The 19,774-nt window shown below is 36.7% G+C and overlaps 3 protein-coding genes across 6 annotated transcripts in view; 1 reads left to right on the forward strand and 2 right to left on the reverse strand.

Moving 5' to 3' along the window:
- LOC149651045 (cell adhesion molecule Dscam2-like) overlaps nt 1-13,473 on the reverse strand; it is a 38,293-nt gene extending 24,820 nt beyond the window's left edge. For all 4 annotated transcript variants that reach the window (XR_016371035.1, XM_089847810.1, XM_089847809.1 and 1 more), the window contains exons 1-3: nt 13,024-13,473; nt 11,469-11,986; nt 4,066-4,227 (exon numbers count right to left, since the gene is read on the reverse strand). Coding sequence is in view for 3 of the 4 variants with exons in the window: in XM_089847810.1 (XP_089703936.1) it covers nt 4,066-4,227; nt 11,469-11,967 (661 nt within the window). In the remaining variant the exon portion in view is untranslated. The remainder of the gene's footprint in view (nt 1-4,065; nt 4,228-11,468; nt 11,987-13,023) is intronic.
- On the forward strand, nt 5,861-8,825 carry LOC149651047 (uncharacterized). The gene is made up of 2 exons (XM_089847158.1): nt 5,861-6,416; nt 6,492-8,825. Exons 1-2 carry the CDS (start codon nt 6,264-6,266, stop codon nt 8,823-8,825), a joined length of 2,487 nt encoding a protein of 828 aa, XP_089703284.1. The 5' UTR covers nt 5,861-6,263.
- LOC149651048 (uncharacterized) lies at nt 8,912-10,316 on the reverse strand. The gene is made up of 2 exons (XM_089847087.1): nt 9,872-10,316; nt 8,912-9,797 (listed from the first exon to the last, which is right to left on the reverse strand). Exons 1-2 carry the CDS (start codon nt 10,223-10,225, stop codon nt 9,264-9,266), a joined length of 888 nt encoding a protein of 295 aa, XP_089703213.1. The 5' UTR covers nt 10,226-10,316; the 3' UTR covers nt 8,912-9,263.
- Nucleotides 13,474-19,774: the final 6,301 nt, after the last annotated feature.

The raw sequence follows: 19,774 nt of genomic DNA on the forward strand, positions 1-19,774 counted from the left end.
GTACCTTTCTTCAAAAGGAATAAAGAGACAACGTAATTTAAAAGAGTCATGCACTAAAAACCGAGCGTAAATTTTTTGACTCTATAATTAATTTCTCGGAATGATGGCTCAATAAATTATTAATGTTAACCACGAATCTATAGACTGTTTAAAATATTCAGTTACAGTTACTTAAAGTAATACGGACATTCATATTTAAGCAGGTGGCAGCTCAATTAGGAAATTTGCAACCCAAATTATTATTTCAAATTCTACCCTTTGCAGCGAGGTTTGTATGCACTAAGGGTCTTGATAACTAAGAAGACTTGACGATATCCATTTTCAATTTCAAAACTGTCAAACTCTTATTAATAATCAAGTTTTAGTACTTTGCTTCAATTCTAAATAAACGTTCCCTCAACAGATTGTAATTTTGCGTCGATGTCGGAGAAGACAATTTGGACAGTTAAATCCTAAGAGAGACACGGAATTAAAACTTCAAGGATAACGTTTCAACCAATAAACAAACAATAGACATGTAGATAAGTATCCTGTTACGTAAGTAAGTTTAGTTGGAATGCAATCAAGCGTTAACTATTCAACAGCTACAAGAAGCAAACAAGGAAAGGGTCCTTGGTTTATCTGCGCTTCTATTGGGACGAACACCCTAAAATGGCAGCCGGCAAACATTAAACGTTATTCGTTCGACCTTTAATTTTAATCGAATTTCGTCTCGAGTCTAGACTGTCTCGCCTTTCCTTTAAAGTTTACAAAGTCCGAAAGAAAAGAGAATAATTAAAGGAGCAAACTTTATAATTCTCCTTATTCGATCACCTTAAGGAGTTTCCAATTCCTCTTTCGTTTAACCCTATCCTCCTTTCTTATCGAAAGACGAGCGAGAGAGGGCTCGAGACAAAAGAGCCTGAATTAATGTATTGACCGTGGCGTGTTTCTGTCACTTATCAATTTAATTTTAATGGAGTTTCCTTCCCGACAGAGACGTTTGAGCAAGGCCGCAACTTTCCTTTTATATACACGTATACGCCACCGATACGTCACCTACTTCCCGATATCCATTAATTATTAGTCGACGTATCGAACAAGAAGAAAATAATCCAATTTAGTAAGGGACTAACCCCTTCTTCTTTTACACTCTATAAAACAAGTCTCTCTTATTAACGCCGAGTACATCGGGCCTTGGTCGCGCCCTATAAAATGTAATTAGCCCTATTGCCCTTTTTCCCGTCAAGAAAACACCGGGAATATCTTAAAATCCCCTTATCCTTGACGAAGAACCTTAGGAAATTTCAAAGGATCGCACGGCGGCCCTTGAATTTTAGTTAAATTATAGTAAACCCTTTTTTCGCATCGGAAACTTAAATCTAATTAGTTTGTACCTACATGAACTTAGTCTGTGTCTTAAACTTCACAAGTTTTCTCAGAAGTTTTTAAATTAAGCAAGTGAAATTTTGTGATATAGCCCCTATACCTACATGTGTACCGGTTGAAACGCATATACAGGCGTTACCCTAAAATTCATTAGATGGATCACCCTGGTGGGTTTCTTTCCCTCATATTACGGTACGGATCCGAGTTATTTCCAAGCTTTGAAAACTTAAATGAAAGAAATACAACCGAATAAATATCTCATCTTGTAGCGCAAACTGTAAAAGCTCCCTAAGGAATGAACATTCAAAGATCTTACGAATAATTTGCATATAAAAAGGATTTTCTAGTCTAAAACGCTCCTTTTCTTAACATTTTAACCATCAAAAAGAATAACCTTTTGAAATTTAAATTCTAGGTACAAGAAAAAAAATATTTTAGCTTAGTAGTAAAACTTTTCGGCAAAAATTAAAGGTTCTTTATACCTAAAAAGGTAACGCAATCTTTAAGTGAACTAAAACTAAAACAAAAACGTTTGCAAGCGTAAGTATATTAAATGTAATCGTAACTCTCTGTTCTTTCACGATTGTTTCCGTGCTTAAGAAACATAAAAACTATTTCAAAGAAACGTTCTAAAACACACCCTTTCAATTTGTGATATACTATATATATACATAAATGTATTTTCCGACTTTATGACGCCAACCATACGTCGACCATTAAATTTAGAGATGACTTTCTTTCAACGCGATATAATACAAAGTTTAACATTAACCCTAATCGACCTCGATATTTCTAAAGATATATACGTATGTACATATTTCCGCTTTTGTACAATATACAATGCACGAAATAGAATAAAGACGGTGAAGTTACATCTTGGTATTCCAGTTTGGATAACCCAATAAAGCGTACATTTTAATTCCACTCGACGAAATATTATTGATAGAAATGGGATGCAGAACGAGAGATTCGCTCAAAATTACTCGTAATACTGGGTTTGGAAAGACAAAGAGAGAGCCACTGGCCCAAAGCTATATAGATAGGGATATACCTCGCCACGGTACATTAGAGACGACAATAACTCGCCGGAACGGAGAGAATTTGAGTTTGCAATTATTATCGTTTGTAAATTAAGCTTATAGACCAGGCGTTGAGAGAGTTCGAAACTAGATTATTCGGTATAGCTTCATTCTGACTTTAAGGTAAAATTCTTCTCACTTTGGTCCATTATAAGCCAGAACCAATTAGTCAGAAATGAGCTCTTATTCAGAAAACTTACGTTCATATCTAACTTAATGTAAAAGCACTCCCGGCAAGTTATATTCTCTTCCTTAAGTATTAATGGACTCCTTTTCAGATTGATTCTTTGCAAACATCTCTAGAGGTTCGAGGGTACACGTTAGAAGCCTTCCGAAAGAGATACGTTCTTAAAATATTCACCAGAAAACAAAAATCAAAGGAATAAGAAATCTAAGGGTTACGGTTCGCGATTTACTGCACGCTTTATTCATAATTCCGAGAGCTTTTAAAAGTTTCGCCGTTTATTTTTTCTCATCTTCGTCGTTTCCTACGATATTCCACGGATAAAAAATATTTGGGGAAAACGGCAAAGGTTTAAGAAGGGTTTTATCGATTTAGTGATTATAATATCGATTTTGGAATATTGATATTGATGTCCCGCGGCTTGCAACCAACGCGCCTTAAGCCATCGGGTATTTTGCGAAGATTTGGTTTGCATGAAGTGACGATGTACTAACACAATCTTCAAAGCTTAGCTGTCAAACTATTCTATCTTATGTATACACACCGCTCCCCAAAAACCTATTTTTTTTTTGTTCAATCTCTCTCTGCTTCAATCCTTATTTTTTATTCAGTCATATTTCTACAGGGAATTTCCTTGATCTACTTAGCGTTCAGGTCGGGGACTTTAGAATAGTGTTAAGAATGCTAAGATGGTAATTTTATTAAATTGCGTGCGTTGAAGTGGAATATATGAAAGTCCCCCGTTATGTTTACGTTGTGTTTATTTAGACGAGTGATGAATAATTCATTTCGATTACTGGTTGACCTGAAATATCAATTATAGTTCATACTGGGTTTGATAAAGTGGACTTCTCAAAAATCAATAAATACTCGCGGTTCTATCTTGTTAATTTTGTAAATCAAAAATAACAGAATGGGGATAATAGAAGAAGGATGCCACTCTGTGTCCTCCTAATACTTTAGTTATGTAACATGATTCTTCCCAGGCTCACCCTTTTTGTTTGCGCTCCTGCTCATCAAACTCCGGATGGGCATCGCACCGTGCTATAGGGTGAATTCTTTAACTTTTTGGTACTAAATCCTCAGCAATCAACCCAAAAATCTTGATTGTCTTGACGTGGGACAAAAATACACAAGTGTATGCACCTTGGCAAACAGTAAAGCGCTAATAGAGTAATGATGAGGGAACTATTAATCGCGTATATGATTCGGTTTAGTAACCTTGCTCCAAATGTAAAATGATGTGGGGAAGAATCACGTTACAATTACCCCGCTTTGTGTTGTACACTTCTCTCGAAGAGAAGTATTATATACTTCTAAAAATAATAAATTTACAGTGCCCCTTCACGTGAAGCAAACACATTAGTTCGAAAATATTTCGTGCAATGATTACTATATCATGCATTACGTGGAAATTCCGCCAATACAACTTACCTAAGACTCTAAGTGCTACTAGGGCTACTCTAGTTTTTCCTCTCTTGTCTATAAAAGTGCATTTGTAGCTTCCCGCGTCAGTATTTCGGCGCACGTCTTCTATGGTCAGCAATCCATCCCGTATCTTCCATCGATGGGTTTGAGACAAACCAGAATCGTCCGCTACAACCGAAAAAATAGGCTCAAAGTAAGAAAAAGGAACCACACATGAAGAAAAAAAACGGAGTTAGTCCGTCTCCAAGAATAGCAAGAAAGTCACGTAAAACCAAACTCTTCCCAACAAAATTAGGCAACGAAAGAGGAAACCCCAAAGTGCTAAGCCTAACATTGGTAACCCGCCGTATTCCATGACTATTTTATAGCGCCTTTTCCCTGCCTCTTGAAAGTCTTTCTTTGACTTGTACCACTCCTTCCGTTGGGCCAAGTGGCATCCTATTCCTCGCCAACCCCTTAATGGAGTCAGTTTGTTGATGCAACGCCCCTGAATTTTTAGAGGGCAATGTTTTCACATCGAGACAGACGTGCCTTCTAATATCCCCTCCAACATAAACGGGGAAGTATACCATACAGGGATAGACTCTTCACAGTCGTTCCATAATCTTGGCCATCTCATTCATACAGGGGGCTTTTGTTGATGCTATTACGCCGAGCAGCGATTGCGGCTAGCTTGTGGAAAAATAAAATTGTTTGGAGTTTGAGGTTTTCAGCACTAAGCTAAACCTTTCGCTGCCTTTTATATAGAGTAAAGATCCCGCAGTGCTCTTCGTAATCCTCCGTGGTCCTCCGTGATTTTTATAAAGAAGAGCTTATATCTCCGAAGTCAGTGTCGATTGTCAGTTCGTAATAAAGGTGGATGCCTTCACGGACTCGGTTATGGAAAGGGATATAAGAAGGCGGAACCCTTAGGGCTACGCGCTGACTTTCAAAAATGACTTTATACCGACCCCTGGAAATCGAAATCTGTCGATTTTTAATCCACTTAGAGACCCGGCCGGGCCACGAAAGGGAAAAGATCTTCCACGAATTTGAGCTCAGCAGTTTGCGCGTTACTTCATCCTTGCCTTTTCCCCATTTCTAACCTTTTATTTAATTACGAGAAATTCCGACTACAGAACTTGGCTTTATCTGAAAATGGGATATATGGACTGATATATATTTCTAATTTCATTTGTTCCAATAGAACAGCCGCGTGTTTTGAAGATCTCTGATATGTTTCGGGGGTCCCCTGTTGATTATACGAGATCGAAATCCACGTTTGGGAATAAGGGATCCAATTATCGTCAGTATTTCTCGAGAAAAATTCGTGATTAAATTTTGAATTGTGATATCCTAAGGGTTTCGAGTTCCGTTTGTATTATCCAATTAGGGGTTATAGCCAATTCCGCAGGGCACTGATTTTCAAAAACAAAGCTACAAAAGCGTGCAATTTAAAAATAACATATTGCATATACTATCTTATTTTCAATAATATGATACATGAATAAAGAAATATATAAACCAATTAATTGAATTGGATTCCTTATATATCAAAGCTATTTCAAATGACCCCAATTATACTATACTCAAATATATAAGGCAAAAAAACCATGTGGTGGTATGGTTAATTAAGTCTTAGCAGAAGTCCATTAAATTAGCCTAGGAAGTAAACAATTACAACAGTAGGTATAGCGTACGTCTCTGCTGGGATAAAAACTCGTTTAAACTCTATGGATGGGGGGTTCGTTTTTTCTCCCTTTCCGAAGCCTGCTTGAAATCTCGACCTCCGCTCTTGAAAATATTTCTTCACGAGAGCGGGGCGTAACTTCTTCAGCCAATAGCTGGTTTTCTCCCTGAAGCTGTCTGCTACAAAGCCTACAACGTGCAACAGCAGTTTTTATGCGAGGTTAGCCCACTTTGCCGTCTTTTTTAATTAAACAATACCTGTTGTATTTAACAATGCCAATGCATAAAAGTACCCAACATAACGCTTACGCGAAAATCGTGAAAGCGCGCGCGACACAAACAATAACTGAACGTAAGAGTGAGGTTAAAAAGGTAAATTTCGGGACTCAGACGTTGAAAGAGCCAAGGCCTACTAAGATCATTAAAAAAAACGCCATCACGCAGTGCTTGTTTCTACCGGAAAAGAGAGGTTTGACAAAACGAATTAATGAAATTGTAGAAGAAACTAAGCTTATAATATTTAAATTAAAGATTTTATGTGTCAAACACTTACATTAAGTGTAAGTCAGTCATGCCAAACAGACGATTTAGTCACAAACTCTATCGAGGCTGGAGTTTTGATTGGAACTGGATCAAGTTTTCTAAAATACATTGTGGATAAAAGTCTGTCCTTGCGGCTTCACATAAGGGTATGTACTATTTAAAATCCACACTTTTCTTAAGTAATTCCGGTTAAGTGTAGATTGTAATTAACATATTTATAGTGTTCATTAAATTATCGTGGAGAAAATAACATTACTGTTACCAACCCGAGAAGATTGGGACTTATGGATGTTGATGTTGACCCGGTTATAGCAACGTTTACGCAAAGTGGAAAATGCACTGTGTTAGTACCATTTCGCTCTACCAAGGTTACGCAGTTAATTCAACAAGATCAGGAAGATTCATCCATTAATTACGATTTAATCAATGATATTTTGGACTTCGTTTCTATGGAAAACCTTAAGTATTGTCCTGGTATAAAATCTAACCAAGATTTAGCTAATGGCCCAAGTTTCAAAGCGTTTGAAGATCCTTTTCCAAGAGTACAGTCAAAGCTTTGCCATGTTTTATTTAAATCATCTAACAGAAATAAAATAGGGCAGTGTGAAAGTTGCCTAAAAGCTTCAAAGGTACTGACGAATAAGAGAAAGAGAAATAGTCAAGTAACGCCTAGTATAAAAGCCAAGAGGTGCAAAACTGATAGTAAATGTCCAATATCAAGTTTAACACCCATAAGCAGACGCAGAAGACTCTTAAACATAAAACAAAGTAGGAGAAGTTTAACGGAAACAATGTCAATGTTAGAAGCGCAATTAGAGCATAAAGATTTGCTTTTAAATGTTGATCAATCTAATGAAGTTCAAAATATGATTGACACGCTTAAATCAGATTTTCAAGATGATGTAGATGAAGCAATCAAATCTTCAGAAGATAATGAAAAGCTGTTAAGAATGGCCTGGGAGAGGGATACCAGAAAAATCAAAGAAGACAAATTAGCATTTTACACTGATCAAAAGAAGTGTGAAGAAGGAAGTACTGGTAACCGATGGAGCCCTATCACCATTCGTATTGCTTTAGCAGTGTTTTCAAGAAGTAAAGCTGCCTACCACGCTTTAAAATCTTTAAATATTTTGAAACTGCCAGCTGCTAATACGCTTAAGAAAAGATCTGAAGTTTATGACAATTCTCCCGGAGTCAATCACAAGTATCTCATGGAACAAAAGCTAAAATATGACCAAATTTCAAAAGAAAAGGAGGAAAAGGGGCAACTTATTCCACAAGGTGATGGAGTTCTTATATTCGATGAAGTAAAGGTGATAGAAAAACTGATATGGAACTCTAAGAACCACCAGTTTCTGGGATTTGCAATGGAAGAGTCTGAATTTCCCTTACTAAAAGATATATCCACTGGAATATCAGAACCGAGTCCCACCCAGTATGTTCTTCAGTTTTTGTGGCGGGACCTTACATCAGGGTTCGATTTAATTGGGCCATACTACACCTTTAGTTCCTCTGTTGTTGGAAGTAAGCTTCTTCCTTGCATTTTAGAAGTTTTGAGAGTATTGAACTCTTATGGATTCCAAACTTCTGTCATAATGTGCGATGGAGCTAGTTCAAACTTGGCAACTATAAAGAAGACTCTGGGGGGTAACAAAATGTTTGAATATACTCTTAGTGATGCTGGGAACCAGTACGAGGTTAAACCCTATTTTGAACATCCCTTTATCCCAAATCGAAAGATATTTTGGGTTATATGCCCGTCCCATGAACTTAAAAGCCTCATAAATGGTCTGTCATCCTCCCAACCGAACAAAACTAAAAGTTTCGAGCGAAATAATACTCCTTTTGGATGGAATGAAATTAAGTCTTTGTTTTGTCGCGAAATTGAAAGACAAAATCAAGGCTTGATTCGTTACATTCCAAAAATGCATGCTAGCTACGTTATAAGAGATGCGTGGACCAAACTTAACGTGAAGCCAGCAAAAATCATGCAACAGCCTCAAGTACTTTCTGAACTATACGCCTTCGCTCATGATGAAAGTGTACCAGATTATGGCGCTAGGGAAAGAGCTCTCGAATGTTACAATTATTTGACTGCATGCAGTCAAATCTTCGAAAATGGATTTTTAACTAAAGAGCGGGTATTTTCACCTTCAGACAAAGCTATGGAATCTATAAAAACTGGCTATTCGTACTTCTCCGATTGGCTAACAGAGATATTATCCAAAAATCCCAAAGTCAAACTTCTGGCGCCTAAACAGAGGAATTTTTTATCGTGGCAGACTTGGGACCTGTTAAGGATTACAGTGTTTGGATTTTGTGGTTTTGTTGAGGATTTCCTTGCAAGGCATCCTGGGAATTTTATTTCTCCCATTAGAGTCAATGGCAGTGCACTAGAATCTTTGTTTGCCCAGCTTAAGTATGCATCAGGAAGTAAGCTCTCTGGCACTGCTTATAGTTCTGCTCAAAAGTCTGTTCGAATAACCAAAAATATCCACAGTGGTAGCTTTTCAAATACTGACTATAGAGATGTTAACTTGGATTTCTGCGATTAAAAAACCGACTTAGCGACAATTTAAAATTCGCGCTTTAAGCACGACTGAACAGAACTGCTTTGATTTTAAGACTGGTTTTGAGTTTATATACTACTACTAAAGAAATTTAAATCTATTGTCAATATCAATAATTGTTCGAAATTCGCGCCCAACATTGAAAACTTTGATAGACTCCCCCGTGTAGAATTTAAGACTTAAAACTTATCTAAGTTACAATACTAACTAAAATCACTAGTTTAATGGACTTCTGTAAGAAATAAAATTTATGAATTTTATTCTGTATAAACAAAACATAGTCATAAGAGGTTCAAATCAATAAAATAGCCTTAATTGTTATCACAACCTTGACTAGAGAAAGTTTCACTTTTGAAATTAATAAAACTGCTTAATTTTTTATCACAGCTGAGATATATACTTTGGCGCTAGAAGAGTGCATGACTAGTTGTTTGCAGCACTTTTAGACGTTTGTGCGTTGGATGAGGTTTCTTGACGCTTTGTTTTAGGAACTTGACACTTCCCTTTACGCTCTATTTTCTTTGCCGAGGTTTGTTTAAGTGGGTCATCTTTTGGCTTGTTTTTTGGTTTCAAAATTCCTGTTTGTTTGTCCTTTTTGGTTTTTCCTTTTTGACTAGGTTCTTTCTTCTTGGCGCATTTCGTTTGGCGCATAATTCCTTTCTTCACCTTTTCGCAATCGCTAGTTTGAGACTTTTGCTCTTTGGGGACTTTTTTCTTATTTTTTAAAACCTGCGAGAAGAGAGTGTCTCTGAGGGTGTGCCCTCCCTTACACAAACTTCCACTTTTTGTACTAATAAACTCTTGCAATCGTCCATGGGTCAGTTTGCGGAGCCATATTTTAAAAAACATATCCTTAGCCTCCTCAGAAAAAGATACCAAATCTTCAGACATAGACTGGGTAGCTTCTCTAAATAGGAATGGTATCTTTTGGTTTTCTTTAACCTTTCTTACACAGACCTATAAGTTAATATTTTTGTTGAATATTTACTTACTACCAAAATATCATTATAATTTTTATAGAAACATCATACCTTTATCATCTCTTTGCCGTGTGTCTTTAGAGCATCAGAGTTTGCGTGTAAGCGTACTGTCGTGTTAACTTCTTCAATAAATTTCATAAAAACTTTCTTAGGGAAAAACATTCCTCCTTTATCTTGGTTGAAGAGTTCCAAAGGAAGTTCCTCTTTCTTTTCCTCGTCGTTAAGTGATAATTTAAAACAAAGCCGATACACATGGCGATAAGCAATTCTGTTTTCCATTTTTAAACGTTTGGATTCCTTCAATCGTTTCGAAAGCTTCCACATTTCACCTATAGTTCCACCTCCTAAACGTAACAAACCACTCTTGGTTTCTTGAACCATATTTGAAAAATCAACCTCTTTCATTGTTGGAATATTTTATTCTTTAGCAGCTACATGCATCTCATCATCATCATCATCAACATAATCTACGTCTTCGGAGTCTATATACTCTAGTATGTCAGATTTGCCATTGACGAAGCTATACAAGTTTCTTTTTTTGAAATAACTACAAATCTCAAATAATAATAACTCTTCGCATACCTGAAAATGTTTGTCATGTAGAAATTAAATAACTCTTGAATATTTTTGAGATCACTGTCTTGTTCTACTTCACTGAAATCAAACGCGAATTCATTTCGAAATTCGTTGGCCTTGGCAAGATAGCCTAAAAGGTTTTCATCTTTAGCCAATTTGACTAGTTTACCAACGTAAAATAAGAATGCTTTGGAACTCACAATTGTGAGATGGCAGTTTTTGCGACTTGGAGATAAATTGACGTGCAGCTCTTTGACTGCTTGCTCGTTTAGGAACTTTAAAATATCACCCGAATCTTCCATTTTCAACAACACCAGGCTAAGCCTCTGCAGTTTTTCTCCTTCCACTGGACTGGTACTGAGTGCGTTCACGGATATTAACCATAGGGACTAAGCCTAATATTATTCAGTAGGGTCTCTAAGTTTCCAGATCCTACTGCATGTGTCACTGAACGCAGCCTTTTTTTGAAATATTATTGGACTGTTAGATTCGGAGCTCCACCCATAATGGCGTTTTTCCCAATAGGGCAAGTTTTGGCGTACGAGTCGCACCTAACCCGTAGGTCTGAGATAAAATATCGCGAGGTGGCGAAAGTGTCGGGCTTATTCAGTACTACTACACAAGAGAGGGGAGTCCTTAACCCCCCATTCGGTTACTTCCTAGGCTAATTTAATGGACTTCTGGTCTTAGATAACCTTATAAGCATACAATCTCTCTAGTATAAAATTTACGGGCGGAAATATCAATTTTGAGGCTATAAAACTGACTCCTGTAGATTATAATCAACATTAAATTAATACATTTAAGGCATTCGTGTCATTAATCTTCCATTAATAAGCCCCCTACCTTTATGATTACTGGTTAGACCACTAAATACATACGCTGATGTCTCTTATCTGGGTATACCCTTGCTCGTTTAGCGGATAGGTAACGAGATAAAAAGGGACACGGGACCCTCGAAGCGTGTTAATGGTTCTCGGTGTACACAGAGGAGAATCGTTAAAAGTCTATTTAGATTGGAAGGAAACCAAGGGGAAGGGATAGCGGGACAATTAAGATTGAGGTCCCTTACCTTTCTCCCATTTGACACTTTCCGCTTTCATATTAGAATTACCATTGGGACAAGTGACTGTAACGGACTGTCCGCTAATCGCTGTTACGGTAGGAATGTCTCTGGAACGCCTATCTTGCGCCGTCACAGCCGCCGACGCGATTACAAAGGCATTATTTCGAGCTACCGAAAGTCCCGATTCAATTTCGCTATTTCGAATTTCTCTGGATTTCCTTACGCTACTTCGATTAAGGTCCGTGTATTTCGACAAGTTCTTAGCCACGTGCGCCGAATCAATCGTTTCGTCGACACCGTGAGCGATAGTTCTAATTAGCGAGGTCGCTGTCATTCTCCTAGCCAATAATGTTCTGGTGGAATCGGTAGCTATTAAGGAATCTACCTTAATTCTCTTAGCGTCTTCCGCTTCGCTAAGAAAGTCCGCAAATACGTAACCTAAAGTCGACCACAGCAAAAACGTGGAGGCGCGACACAACATTTTGTCGTCACGAGCTTCTTCCATCACACAGAAACAACCCTAGCTGATTTTAGAGTGCAGGCCGGAGATTTGAGAAGGTAGAAAAATAAAAAAGAAATAAAACCAAGAATAAATGAGAACAATGACATACATTTTCGCGCCGCTAGGTTTCTTTTTACACAATTTTCGTTTGTTTTATTCTTTTTTTGGAAGCCTTTATTGTCGACCCTGATCACGCTCCGCCAGTATATTCCCCGTTTTCAACGTCAAGTTTTATCATAGTAAAAATAGTAAGGTCTGGCCAGACTAGCTGCAACGTGTAAGGCTTATAAAAATATTCCAGAGGAACAATTTTACAACATCTACTGTGTGTACAGAACGCGATACCTTTTGTGGACGTATATTTTTTATGGGAGAATTATATAATATTTAGACTTTGTATCTTTAGATGTTTTTTATCTTCAGGCTGTCTGAATTTTCACTTTTATTTCTTAGTTTAAGCCTAGTTAAACATTTAAACGTGACTTTTGCCAATTTTTTTGTAAAGATATTATGATATTGTCGTCCGCTATTTTTTAATGCTTTGGCTGTAATTTATGGTGGAATTCATAAACTTCGGATGCAACGCAATTTAGTACAGGCGAAGGCAGGGCGTTGTGCACAAACATCCTGCCTTTTGCGCACGATGCCCTGCTTTCGCCTGTACTAAATTGCGTTGCTTGCGACGTTTATGAATTACCCCTTTAACCGACAATTTATTTTCATACACTTACAACGTATTGCAAATCTGACAATATCAATTGAATTTTAAAATTTTCCTCGGAGTGTCAATGAAATTTCCGTATTTTCATCAAAATTCTGAATCTATTTATACATAGTTCAACTTTTACTTTATAGCCCGGAGGGCTTAAAAGTTTAAAAATCTATATTCACCCATCAGAACATACGCTAATTTTCAAGTTAATTAAAACCCTTCAAAATCACGCGCTGGCACTTTCCATCATGCATGCCGAATCGTATTTCTTTTAAAATCAAGGCAATACCACGTGATAAATCTAGCGTAATTAGGGAAAATCGAATGTAACAACAAACGTTACCTACCGGATAAAAAGAGTTGTTCAATCTAAGGCATCTTGAGAGAGCTCTTAGGTTAATCGAATTTCGGTTTCAAAGAAGTCACTTTCACTCATTAGTTTTGGCAGCGGCGAAGAAAGAGAGTGCCGGTATCGCCTCGAGACTTTGATGAAGGAAGGTTGCAGCCGGAGACGATCAACAGGCTGAAGACGAGCAGCATCTCGCCAACACGACTCTCATCCTCACACACATACTCTTCTGTTTCTCCCTCTCTTCTAGTTGATCGCGATTAGCTCTTTTCTAAAGAGGCTCCAAAACCGCATCTCTTCGCTGCCGAGGCGAGGTGAACGAGTGTCACACGACTACAACAACACCAACTCTTATCTCTTCCCTCAGAGGCCCAATGCCCAACCCCAACCTCGCAGCCTCACCTTGCCTCTTGGCGCTCCTCTTCCGCTCAGCTTCCTTCATCGACTAGGGCGCCCCTATAAAACTGAAAATCTCAGAGAAATGATCGTAGTAGCGACATCTATTGCTAAACCCGACACCCCTTTATCGATGTTTCATATACTGAAAATAAAAGAAAAAGCCCCTCCAACGGCCTTAAATAAACTGAGATCCTCTTAAGTGTTTTTGTCAGTTCAAATATGAAAAAAAATACTGGCAAGCCAAAACAATAATAATTAATAAAAAATGTCTTTATGGAGAAAGACTAGAAAAAGTGACAGATAAGAGGACTAAATTAATAGTCCCTTTTAAAAAGTCTTCTATGGGGTGGGGGAAGGCATTCTTCTAACGCGCATCTATGTACGCACACCTGGTGCACCGTCATTTTTTAAACCACCTATTGGCTGAAGTACCAGATATTTAAATTGTCAGACATTATTATGAAACAATGTTTTTTTCTTACCAAAACTCTATTTAGACAAAATAATTTTCATTTGTAGTTCTTGAAAATAATTGGCCTCTTCAGGTAGGTACCTATCTAAAGGGACAATAGTGTTAAATTTGTAATGCAGTCTCAAAACCGCATAATTAATTAAAATTAAACAACGAGACAAAGGCAGAAATGACACTTGTTTAAAAGTAAAGAATTTGACTTCCTAGAAAGCCCATTAATTTAGTTCCGAATATTTAATTAAAATTAAAACGTGTGACAACGAGACGTAGGTAGAATTGACGCTGTAAGGAATTGGACATAATTAAGAGCCCTTTAATTTAGTTCCTCTCTTCTCTTTCCTAATTTTTATTCTGGATTGACATACCTCTAAAAACTCCACGAGTGGAATTCTAATTGAATAATCTTGATTTCAAATACCTCTGAAATAAGATTTCTTTCTAATTAGAAGACCGAAATTAAAAGAAATTTTTTCATCTCCCCAAGTAGTAAACGAAGAAGATGAAAGATGATGCTCTGATGTAGGATGAAGAAGCTTTGAGTTTCTGAAACTCCTCGTATATATATGCTATCACTAATTAATTCAGGTCCGGCTGAAACAATCCTCTTAAGGAAGATGCTAGCTAACTCAAGTGTGAGTCTCAGAGGGGAGAGTGAGAAAGTGGAGTCCTTATTCAAATGCAAATCATCTCCATCCCTTCGTATATTAAATAATTTCGACTCAACCTTGGAAGGGTTATGATGACTCACTATTTAATATGGTGTTTTATTTATTTAACCTTTTTTAAGCAATTCAAATGGAACTGCCAAGATACGTTAATAAATTCTACTTTTCACATTACAAAGAAGATATTTAACTATTAAGTATTGTGGTTACTTGTATGTACACCATTCATGGGGCTTCTTACCCTTATATAACTCCAGTCTGTTTCTTAATTATCCAAGACATCATTAACTTTTAAGAAATTTTTCTTTCTAGTCAGAAATGAACGTTTATTTACATATAGTCTGCGAAAAGTTAATTTTAAATTCGTAAATCTCTGAAGAAGTTTCACAGACAATTAAGAATTCATTTTCATGAATTACTTGATGAAATTTTTTATTTAAAGCAAAATTAAAAGCGAATTTCGATGAAAATCAACAAAGCCTTTTGTTATCCATTGAAACCTTTGAACTGAAATTATACATTAATTTTTTTTTAAATAAATAAAAATAATTAAAAAAGCTAACCTTGTGACGTAAATAGACCTATTCCTGGCACTTTCTTTTTAGATGAGTAAAACGCTTCCAAATTTAATAAAACAACAAAATATTATAATTCTATAGTTTTTTAGTGTTGAAGTTTAAATCTCTTAGATAAGGGAGGGACTTTGGTTTAATGGTCCGAACAGCTTTTTTATTTCGAATACCAGCCGGCAATAGAAAACTATTTATTAGAGGCTTCATTATAGGCTAGAGTGTAATTCGATTAGCGTAATGAGGTTCATCTACGCTAATAACCCTCCACGACTTTTTATTGCCTCTTGGGCGTAAGCTTACTTTGCTCGCTTATAACTATACCCCCGTCTACGACGAACTCCTGGGATTTCAGTAGTAAAAGAAATCGCCTTAGAAGGTTTTTTTAAGTTGGTTATCATTATTGCTTTGAACTTGTAAGTACCATAATTTTATTTATAAAATATAATATATAGTAGTCATCGTCTTAAAATTCAATTAAAGTATATTTTTAACTACTCATAAGTGGATATACCTCTTAAGGGTTAAACAAAAGTGAACGCTGTCGTAATTTAACATGTTTGGTTGGTCTTTTTAGTATCTTTCAACGTGTACACGTTGTAGTGTTCTTCGCAAAAATGGGCTTTTGAAAATTCGTTTATATAGCAAAGTAATCCGGTGCTTGTAGTGTACGGATCCTGGGCAGTCTTCATCGTCTCGATAGCCTTTCTCACACCGCGTGATAATGAATTTGGAGGCGCTCATGCCAGTCGCTTTAATTACGGAAGGCCGCGTTTCTAATTAATAGGAGAGAGAGAAAGAGAGCTCTCCCCTCTTCCCAACCCTTGGACCCAACAGCGTTGTTCGTAGTATAGAAAGTGGGCGACTCTTCCAACCTTTATCTGGGGAGAGAGAGGTTGGTGCATGGCTCTCGTCCCTGTCTCTTTATCGACCTCCGAAATCTTCTTGCCGTCAGAACTTTTCAAACTAAAATAGTCGAAGCACGTAAGCAGGGTCGTTAATGAAGTGAAGCCTAGTTTTCAGACTCATCCTCAAAGGGAGAAACGGGAGAAACACGTGAGATCGTGGTTTAGGCTTCGGATGTGTTTAATCGCGTTAATGAAAGTATTGATTCTATTTCAACAAATATTCCGAATTAATACGATTAAATCCCGAATTAATATTCCAAAGACGTAAATATCTCTAGAACCTCTTACCGAATTATGGAGACAATCGAATTTAATAGAAAATTAAGGTTTCGTAATTACGAGAAATGCCTTTCAGCGAATACTAATTGCGTTTAATTTCCATGTCAGGATGATGTTGTAGTGCAAGATAATTTGTCCTTTGATTACTAATTTAAACTAATAAGACTCAGTCAATGAAGAAATCAGAATAATTGGCTCATCAAAATTATTTTTGTTTTTCTTTCACGAGTTGTGAAATTTTCACGAACCAGGGTATTCTGTTATAGTAGTCTCTAGCGTCTTGTTAATCTTCACTTTATTATTTCTTGAACGTTGACGTCTTTTATATACAAGAGGAGTTTTGCTCCAAAAATTTCCTCATAAAAAGAGTAGAGAGATTGACTTCTAAAATGAATAATAAAATTATCGATTTTGGTTGGGGCTGGACCTTATTTTTATTTAATTTTTTTTTGTTCCGTTAAGTGACAGACAGGTCTTGGAAGATATAATCTGGTGCAGGACGTGATGCGTACTAGACGGAAAAATCTAAACCGCTGTTTCGAAAACTCTTTTTATAAGCTTTTATTGATTATTTATTAAATTACCTGGACAGGTGAATGAATAAAACATCATAAAACACTGTACTTTAATATGATTCAGAATATCTATATTTTGGGCCATATTTGATAAGTTCTTCTGGATAGATATTTCACCTGTACGAAATATAAAAGTATAAACTGAAAAAATAAAAGACTAACCTTACATCAAAAGGCAAATATTTTTCATGGCTCAGCCGCAAATAAAGCTTTCTTTCATCTTTCTTTTCATCTTTTAAAATCCCTTTATAGTTCTATAAAAGATACTCAAAAGACACGAGAGAGAGAGAGAGAGAGAGAGAGTGAGAGAGAGAGAGAGAGAGAGAGAGAGAGAGAGAGAGAGAGAGAGAGAGAGAGAGAGAGTACGGAATATATCTTATATAGAAGGTAAAGCCTTTGAATGTTCTTTTCCACCAACATTTTTCAATCTTTTAATCCCTTTTCTGCCGTCTGCGAAAAGTAATAAAATTTGGAAAGGTTGTTTCCAGCCGCTGCCTTTTGAGGTGCCAGGTTTAAAGAGAGTAGATAGACGCTTGGACTATTCCCATCATCGCTTTTATCGCTAACCGCAAACAGAATATTTATTTAACGTTTTCGAAAAGGATGATGGTAAGATGGCCGGTTAGGGAGAGAAAGTAATTTCACTTTCTAAAATGATAGAGTTTGAAAATTTAACGTAATGCCAGATCGAGCGGCAAGGCTTCTAACAATTTATCCATTGAATTGGGTTATAGGGAAAGGGTTTTCAAGGATTTTTATGACCATTCTATAAACCACAATTGAAAATATTTTAAATATATATTAAAGCTAACGTCATATACACTCAACATGAAATAATATTTAAGAAAAAATATTTGTGATTTGGGAAGTGCTATCGAAATATTTCCACTCGTCATGCATCGTTTCTGATTTTACTTTTCAATATTATTTCTTGGACCGGTCAAATCGATGTCCATAAAGCTTTTAGATGCGATGCGAAAAATGACAAAGTTGTCGCGTTGAAATAGTATTTTTCACATAATACAGTTAAATATAGCATTTATGATGAGCACAGATTCCATATGTACAGAATAAAATTAAAAAGAAATATTAAATTTTACAGGCAAAATCCTTTCAGAGAGAAGCCAACTTACAGGCTGAAACGTCCTAAGCTATTTTCAATAGGCCCCTGTAAAAGTACTATACTGCATTGCATCTGTGTATGCTTCTTAGGCATTTTACAATAATTTTTCAAGATTTAAAATAACGTTGTTTACTATTACTTTCCTTAGCTGTAAAATCAAGGTGTTTTTCCACAACAAAACTGTAACAATCTCACAGACATTAACCTCGGTAAACAAGACACCAAGACGGCAATAGCCCCTGTTTTTTGAAACATTTTTATAGATGACATTATAGCGGTTGCTGTTAGAAAAATTGTGAGTATGGGGGTTTAAGGATACTTCGGAATGTGAAGGGGAAAATGCGAATGAAAGGATGGCGAATGTAGCGGCGCAATCAGTAGCTAATGAGGCATGTACGGCGAAGGACCAACCCATTCATCTCTTACACATCCCTAACCTCGATCCCCCTTTACGGGCCCGTAACTGCGTGCGTTTTGGCCCGCTAACCAAGAAAACCGGCTCCATAGAATCGTATACAACGGTTCCCGCTATGGCTTATCGCCAAACGCCGGACGCTTATAACTATGACACGACCCGCAATATTCAACCGCGGTGCTGTGTCAGCTGCTATCGAGTCGGTTGGATATATCCTGGAGCTCGTTTATCATTGTAATTATGTGAGGAAAGCTGGTCTGCCAGACATTTTAATAGTTGATGACTACAAGCTAGATATCGTGTGAATTGAATTAAGTAGAAAAATAGATCTCTGCAAACATCATGCAATTCGGATACTTTTTTGATAAAATTCATGATTAGCATAAAAAAAACCCTTAAATTTAATTTAGGTTTAATCAAATATTTTTATTTTATTTTATTAGCACTAAAATATATGGTATTTCTCCGAAGAACAAAAGACCTTTTCATATTTGAATAAAACTAAATTTCCGGGTCTCATCATCCATAATTCGGAAGCGAGGGCTGCCAAAGTACGCTTTCCAAAAATTATCTCCCAAAAGGAAGATGATGTAAATAATTTTATTATTCTGGTAAATTCAATTTGGGTTCCTGATAGGAAAAAGCGGGTTTTTGCTCTTAAAGGGGGAATATAAGGCCCCAAAACCAAACCTACAGAACTGGAGAGCCAGCCAAACTTATAATCTTCTTTGGTTCGTATGAAGATCTAGGGTTCAAGGGCTGTATAGGGATTTTTCTTTCATTCCCTTACCGCAAACAAGTTGTTAAAGACATTACCTTAACCCTTGAATAGTACAATGAAGCGAGAGGTTTCATTCTAGCCAAGATTCAAAGAAAACCAGAGGTATTTACATATGTTTATAAGAAATATTCCATAAGTTACCTATGCTGAGCTAGTTCGAGAACGACAAGCGAGAATTGACTACACTCGGTTAATTTTGCAGTCCATCTTACTATTTAGTTTGTACTAAGCCTTTGACAGCGCCACACCAGGCGTCGCTTTACCTCGAATCTATGACACGCTCTCAGTAACCAGTGACAAACTTAACGAACATATCATATGAACTTATGGTATTTCTTTATAACTACACACGTGAGTCGCTAACATATTCATGTTTTCACAAATATGTGCACAGCCAAAAATATATAAAACCCAATCAAACACTCCCTAAATTCTGTTATTTTCAACGCGTTTAAAAAGATCCTCTCTTGAACCAGAAATGGGGGGAGGGGGGAAAAATCCCACGTGATTCGTTTAAAGAAGTTTTCTTTTTCCACCTTAGGAATGGTATTTTTCTTGATAAG

The sequence above is a fragment of the Phalangium opilio genome, unplaced genomic scaffold, assembly GCF_054372755.1.
Source record: "Phalangium opilio isolate 3A_F unplaced genomic scaffold, DU_Popi_V2 ptg000082l_1, whole genome shotgun sequence".
NCBI classification, from domain to species: domain Eukaryota; kingdom Metazoa; phylum Arthropoda; class Arachnida; order Opiliones; family Phalangiidae; genus Phalangium; species Phalangium opilio.